Here is a 7,537-nt window from a genome sequence, read left to right on the forward strand (position 1 = left end):
ACTGAGACCCAGAGAGGTGAAGTACCTTGCCCACAGTCACTCAACAAAGTGGCAAAAATGAGATTCAAACCTGCTCTCGTGGGTGAATTAATTCATGGATATGTGTACTCCTAAATCCTAAGATGTGTTTAGGAATAAGGGATGGGCAAGGCCCTTCCTTCCATCCTCCCAGTTAATATGATTGTAACCTCTCTGCAAAGGCTTATTCTATTTTAAGCAATAATATTAATACAAAAGCAAAAAGTGCACATTTATTGAGCATTTACTCTGTGCCGGGATGTATGACCCATGTGCTGACATTATACCCATTTAACAGATGAGAAACAGAGACTCAGAGAGGTTAGGAATGTGCTCTGAGTCACACAGCATGGAAATAGTGGAGCCAGAACCTGAACTCAGGACATCCCTAGATAGGTTTTGAAATCAGAGTTCTGGTTTAAATGTGGCTCTGCCATTTATTGGCTGGTGAAGCTGGTACCTTTGTGGCAAAGTCAGGATAGCCATGCTGACCCTGGTGGGAATGAGACTCCATTGATAGGACTGCTTGCGGGTGCATAATACCTCATCCCTGCCCCTGTTCTCATCACCAGTCCTGTTCTCATCACTGGTCTTGTTCTCATCACTGCCCCTGTTCTCATCCCTCCCCCTGGTCTCATCTCTGCCCCTGTTCTCATCTCTGCCCCTGGTCTCATCTCTGCCCCTGGTCTCATCCCTGTGCCTGTTCTCATCTCTGCCCCTGGTCTCGTCACTGCCCCTGGTCTCGTCACTGCCCCTGGTCTCGTCCCTGTGCCTGGTCTCATCTCTGCCCCTGGTCTCATCCCTGCCCCTGTTCTCATCTCTGCCCCTCGTCTTATCTCTGCCCCTGTTCTCATCTCTGCCCCTGGTCTCATCCCTGCGCCTGTTCTCATCTCTGCTCCTGTTCTCATCACTGCCCCTTGTCTCATCTCTGCCCCTGTTCTCATCTCTGCCCCTGGTCTCATCTCTGCCCCTGGTCTCATCTCTGCCCCTGGTCTCATCTCTGCCCCTGTTCTCATCCCTGTGCCTGTTCTCATCTCTGCCCCTGGTCTCATCACTGCCCCTCTTCACGGAAGTGGCTGCCCAGGAGGCAGGGAGCCCTTTGCACAGGCCACATGCTGTCTAGTCCAGTTCCCTGCCATGTGCCCCAGTGCCCCACCCTTATCCCTCACGTCAGCCGGATCCTTGTTTCTCCAAACATCAGGAAACTGGAGTACCAAGTCTGCCTCCCAGCAGCTCTGTGGTTTACCAGATGCCACAAATATTTACTTTGGAGACCTCAGTCCAAATGCAGAGGGCGTGCAGGATATAAGGCTGGGCTTCCAGACCCAGCGCCCAGGTAAGGAGAGCAGCAGGCCGAGGAATCCGCGTGTCCAGGTAAATGTGCAGGGAAGGGGTGAAGGGCCTACGTCACCAGGAAGGGTCTGAGCTACAGACACTTGTTGGGGTCAGGTCAGGAGCAGGAGAGAGGCCTGACCCCCTGGTAAGGCCCCTCTCAGTCCATTAGGACCCTGTTAGGGTCAGGGCCGGGGGTGAAGGGGAGTCCAGCTTTCTCACCCAGAAGACAAAACAGCAATGAGGAGGGAACTGGACTGGCTCCATCTCTCCCTGACCTCATCCCAGTGACATTAACCTACTCCACGCACACCAGCTGCTCTATGGCCAGCCCTGGGCTGGGGTGATTCTGAAGACAAAACTATCAAACTGTCCTGGATCCCAAGATATTCCCAGAATGGACCAACATGCTATGCTCAAGGAGAGCCCAGGGACATGGTGGTAGAGGACAGTCAGGGAAGGCTTCCTGAAAGAGGTGATACATTGGTGGAGAAGCTGAGTAGAAACTGGCTGGACAAAGGAAGAAAGAAGGGTATCTCGTGCAAAGGGGACAGCATAGTCAAAGAGGCAAAAGCCAGGAGGCAAGATGCAATGTGGCGGGTTGGGTGTATGGTGCTTAGAATTTGTAGAGAAGACAATTTTCCACAGGAGGGAAGGCAACCATCCACTTGCCCGCCTGAGAGCTTCTGATCAGAGGAGACAGAGCAGTGTGAGTTAATAATGAAGGGAAAACAGGGTCAAGACACTTGAAACAAAAAGACAATGGAGTGGGGATGGGGGCTTCCTGGGCAAAGGAGCAAGTGCAGGGAGGGCGTCCCCTCTGTCTCCTGGCTTTGACTGCAAGGTGGCTCCGTCTGCAAGGTGGCTCCGTCTGACCCCAGAATTAGCGACCATAACTGTCATTATCAGAATAACAGCTAACCCTCATCAGTCACTTGTGGCATACAAAGGGATGGTCCCATTGAATCCTCCCAACAACCCTGCGAGGTAAGTATCATTATCATTATCCCTTATTTTATAGATGAGGAAACAGAGAGGACAAATCACTTGCTTGAGAACACCCAGCAAGTTGTAGAGGCAGCCCTCCCACTCGGGTCTGTCTGACTCCCAAGCCCACGACACTTCTCTTCCTCCTTCAGGCATCCAAGACTCAGGAACGAGGGTCCTGTGAATCGACAGCAGCTCCCATGGCCCAGACCTCCTCAGTTTAAGAAACTCACACTCCCCAATTCTTCCAGGGCTCCCAGGGCCATTCATTCATTCAGCAACCTCTTATTAAAGCACTGTGTGCTATGCTGAGTGCTGAGGACTCAGAAGGGAGCAGGTAGACCCAATCTGTCCTCCTGGAACTCACAGTCTGGTCGGGGGAATCCTGCGAATTAAGCAAAACAGCTTTCCTACCACTTTGCCTCCTACCTGAATGCTCATCTCCTTCCAGCCTGCACTTCCTGTCCTGGACACACACTAGCCCCCAGGGCGACCTTTCTGCAAGTATGGTCCAGGCTCTCAGGTTCCAGGAGAAGGAAATCTCTGCAGAGAAAGGGACACGTGAGTGGAGTTTTCAAGAATGAACAGGAGTTCAGCAGGCAGATAAGGAAAGGGGTCAGCACTGCAGGAAGCAGGAAGAGCAGGGTGAAGACACAGATGGGAGAGAGCAGGGTTTGTTCTGGGAACTTCAGGCAGCTTGGAATGACTGGAACTTCATAGAGCAAGAGGGAAAACCCAGGGAGGGAAATTGGCTGAGGTTGAGGGCTTTAAGTGCCACAATGATGGGTGGGGAAAAAAAAAACAGAAGCAGAAATGTTTTGTCCTGAGCACTGAGGGTGGATGTCCTGTGAGAAAATAACTAATATTTACCAAGTGCTCACCTTGCAAAAGCATGCTTACATGCTAAGTTGCTTCTGTCGTGTCCAGCTCTTTGTGACCCTATGGACTGTAGCCCTCCAGGCTCCTCTGTCCATGGGATTCTCCAGACAAGAATACTGCAATGGGTTGCCATGCCCTTCTCCAGGGTTTCTTCCCCACCCAGGGATCAAACCCAAATCTCTTACATCTCCTGCCCTGGCAGGCAGGTTCTTTACCACTAGCACCACCTGGGAATCCCACCATACAAAAGGCATGGTGCTAAATGCTTTCTAGATATTATCTCATTTAATCTCAACTCCATGAAGTAGCAGTCATGATGCCTATTTTCCAGATGAGAAAACTGAGGCACAGAGAGGTTAAGTTGATTGTCAAAGGACACAGAGACCCAGTCAGGCTCCAGCGCCTACTCTCCTAACCATCTCACTGAACAGACTCTCCGGGACTCTATGACCCCAAGTCACCAGGTGTGGCAGGCCTGGCCTGGGCCTTCTCTGCTCAGCTAACGGAGCCCTCTGTGCTCATCCCAGGTTCTGCCACGTGCCATCTGCCGACCCTGAAGAAGATGGCCTACCCCTGGACCTTCACCTTCCTCTGTGGTTTGCTGGCAGCCAACCTGGTAGGAGCCACCTTAAGCCCTCCTGTGGTTCTCAGTCTCAGCACAGAAGTCATCAAGCAAAGTAAGTCTTGGCCGCCCAGGGAGGGAGGGAGTTCCCCATCACTAGGGGTATACAAGGCACGGTTGGATCCCAAGTCTTGAGTGAGACTTGACGAGGTGAGTTACAAAGGTTGGGAGGGTCTATGATCTCAAGTATTTATGATTCCAAGATCCCTTTCTTAAATTCCATGATTCTAAAACCTACTACTCTGAGGTCCACAGCCCTCAGAGGAGTATGCGGCCACCACATACATTGATGCAAATGCCTCTCCGGCTGCTCTTGCCTAAACCCCGATGCCAGAGCCCCTCCTCTGGGTTAGACCTAGTACGCAACTAGTCTCCAAAGCAAGCCCCTTCAGCTGGGATTCTGGCTGCCTGCACCCCAGGCACAGCTTTATCAAGCTCCAGCTCTGTGGCCCTGGCAGCTCCCTGAGCTTTGGCTTCCTCCTCTGCAAGAGAGCCTCCCCCCTCCCCAGGTTGTCAGGATCATCCAATAAGACAGAAAGTGACAACCACTTAATGACCTTTACAGCTGAACTTCTCAGCCTCAGCACTACTGACTTTGGGGATGGAATACTTCTTTGTTATAGGGGGAATGCTGTCCTGGGCCTTCTAGCTGTTCAGAAGCATCCTTGGCCCAGCTGTGACACCAAAAATGGTCCACCTGGAGCACAGAGACCAACCTTCTGCATACAGTGGGCCTGGGCTGTGGCCCTGTGCACGGGCCAGGTTCTACACAGCTGGAAGGCACTATAACCTGTGGCTATATATATCCACTAGAGAGGATGGCTCCCCTAGGATGGAAGGGGAGCTGAGAACTCCAGGCACTCCTGGGGGAGGCACATATGCTCTGGGCCCACACTGAGTTGCAAGCACATGGAATTTCAGCCAGAAAGAGCTTGGAGAGGGGCAGTCATTTAGGTTTCCCAGCAGCAGAGTCTGAGTCGAGGAGCTGTGTGCAAGGGGGTGGTTTTGGAGGTGATCCCAGGCAACAGCTGCAGGAGAGCGGGAAGCAAGTCAGGTAAAGGCAAGCCAGTTATCACTGGGAACTGGGGCTCAGTCCCACTGGGCAAGTGCGTTAGTCAGGGCCAGTCAGAAGGCAGAAACCACACAGTAAGCCCAACAGATGGGTTTGTATCAGATATTATTGGCAAGAATTGAAACACTGGGAAACCAGCTAAGAAGGAATAAAGAGAGAATGCCAAAGAATCCCCTAGGGGTTGGGATGCAGCAGGGACCTCAAATCCAAGTACAGATAAAACCTGGTGGGGAGAATCCTCCCCCAGAACTCATGGGGGGAGAAGGTTGAAGCTCCCAGAATGGTGGGGAAATTCCCTGAACTGTCCCAGGTCAGAGTCGGTCCTTGGTTGACAGGCTGAGGCCAGATGGCAGAGAACTGCCTGCCGGGGAGCCAATGGAATTCTCTGCAGGAGGGACTACCATTGATTCACTGGGAAGCTGTCTCTGGCAACTACCTAGAAAGGAGCCGGGGGTCACTGGCTGCCCAAGGAAATCCACTCAACTCCCAGCCCGAAGTCTTGGGAAGTAATACCACTGGAGCTGGGCAAGAGGAGCATGCCAGGGCCAAGCTTCTTATTCCTCCTCCATGTCCTTCCAGAACCTCGACAGACAGTACTGAACAGTGCGCTGGCTGGCAAAGGAGGCTTATTTATGGGGGTCAGCTCCATCGTCACAGTGCAGGCTAAAAGGCTGGCTTTGTCTCTGCAAGGCACTAACACACAGGGATTCTGGGACACGGTGGGGGACACACACCCGAGTCATCCTGCCCTGGGGTGGAGGGAGGGAGGCAGGATCTTTATACACCAGTTCCCACCAGTCATTCATTGGCTGAGGGCTGCTCTCCAATGCCACTCTCAGCATCAGCTCTCCAGCACTCTGACCTGCTCTGCGCACAAGCCAAATGGGCTCCAGTCGTCAGGGGAGACGTCCAGCAGGGACCAGAACCCAGGGCTCCCGGCTCTTCCTCTGTACAGCACCTGGGGCTCTTCGGGCAACAGGCCCATGGAATGCAGATGCCAGGGTATCATTAGCAAGTTCGTTTCAGCAGCAAAACAGCCCCAAACAAGGCCTTAGGAGCTCCCTGCCTCTCGGAGTGTTTGCCAGTGGATAGTGAGAGACACGTAGGTCCCTGTTCCAGGTGTCCTGGCCGACACTCCTGGCGGAGGCTGGCGATATTCAAGGTGGGAATGGTCCCGCCCATGCCCAGCCACAGTCTCCATGTGAACATGATCCATCTGGACCATCATCCTCAGAATGAAGCCATCCCTACCCTCAGCTTATGTCCCAGTCCAAGTAGCCCTGAGTGATGTCCCCTCCCAGCCTGGAGCCCCCACCAAGCCATCCTCCTTGCCCCTCCCGCTGGACCCTAATCCCTGGGATCTGTCTCCAGTGCTGGCTCAGAAACTGAAGAATCACGATGTTACCAACACCCTGCAGCAGCTGCCACTGCTCACTGCCATGGAGGAGGAGTCGTCCAGGGGCATTTTCGGCAACCTGGTGAAATCCATCCTGAAGCATATTCTCTGGTAAGTGGAGCAGAACCAAGCTGGGAGCTGGCTCTTTGCCCACTTCTCTGCCCTGGACATTGTTTGCATGGTCAACAAGCGTCGGTTGGTGTCAACTCTGTGCCTGGCTGTGAAGGATGGATCAAAAAAAGCCTCTCCTTCAGAGGCTCCCGGAGGAGTTACCAAGAACCATAAGAGGGACCCAGGAACCCTAAGAGGGAAGACCCCAGAGGAAAATCGCCTGGGGTGGGAGGATGAAGAGAAAAGGTGATGCTTTCCAGTGGTGGGGACAGGTGAGCCAATGACTCCATGGTCACCAGGAGACAAGAAGAAATGGCATTTTGGGCAGAGAGACTGAGCTGAGCAGAGGCAAAGGGTAAGGGTGGGTCAGAATGGCTGGTGCTCAGACCCCAAGGCCAAGAGGGAGAGGTCAAAGGGGCCCGGGCACAGAGGGTCTTACAGGTCAGCCCCAGAAGCTCAGGTTCATCTCCTGAGTTAGGAGGGGAGCCATGCAAATGTTCCAGACAGTGGGGAGGAGGAGGGGAGCAAAACCATGCCAAGGGGAGTCAGCAGACAGGGCTTGGGTCCAGCTGCCACCTGGACACTTTGGGGGACAGCTAAGATGGGGACCAGTCTGGGGATGATGCTCAGTTGAATACGAAGCATGAATCTCAACCCTCCCATGTCCCATCCAGGATGAAAGTCACCTCAGCCAGCATCGGTCAGCTGCAGGTGCAGCCCCTGGCCAACGGCCGGCAGCTGATGGTCAAGGCCCCCCTGGACGTGGTGGCTGGATTCAACGTGTGAGTGTCCCCTGAGTCGGGCACCGCGAGCCAGACAGTTTCTTCCACTCATTCTCGCTGCCCCCATCCTCCATGCAGGAAAAGAGAGTTCCAAGCAGAGGGGAGAATAAGGGCCAAGGCCCACAGGCAAGAGTGCAGTTGCCTGGTTCACAGGGTGGCCTAAGGAAGGAGGGGAGGGGACAGCCTGGTGGGAAGTCAGAGCGTACAGGGCCTGTGGGCCAAGGTGAGGACTTGGTTTTACCAAGGAAGACAGGAGCCATGCAGGGCTCTGAGCAGAGGAGGGACGTGAGGTGATTTCACATTCTTCAAGAAGCCTCCTGGCTGCTGCGGGCGGCAGC

General features: G+C 53.7%; 1 protein-coding gene across 1 annotated transcript in view; it reads left to right on the plus strand.

Moving 5' to 3' along the window:
- Positions 1 to 1,344: 1,344 nt before the first annotated feature.
- Positions 1,345 to 7,537, plus strand: part of BPIFB1 (BPI fold containing family B, member 1) — a 23,446-nt gene continuing 17,253 nt past the window's right edge. The window contains exons 1-4 of the mRNA XM_010854851.1: positions 1,345 to 1,392; positions 3,744 to 3,893; positions 6,282 to 6,417; positions 7,092 to 7,199. Coding sequence (XP_010853153.1) covers positions 3,779 to 3,893; positions 6,282 to 6,417; positions 7,092 to 7,199 — 359 coding nt within the window. The 5' untranslated portion in view covers positions 1,345 to 1,392; positions 3,744 to 3,778. The remainder of the gene's footprint in view (positions 1,393 to 3,743; positions 3,894 to 6,281; positions 6,418 to 7,091; positions 7,200 to 7,537) is intronic.

The sequence above is a fragment of the Bison bison genome, unplaced genomic scaffold (assembly GCF_000754665.1).
Source record: "Bison bison bison isolate TAMUID 2011002044 unplaced genomic scaffold, Bison_UMD1.0 scf7180017864352, whole genome shotgun sequence".
In the NCBI taxonomy this organism is placed as follows: Eukaryota; Metazoa; Chordata; class Mammalia; order Artiodactyla; family Bovidae; genus Bison; species Bison bison.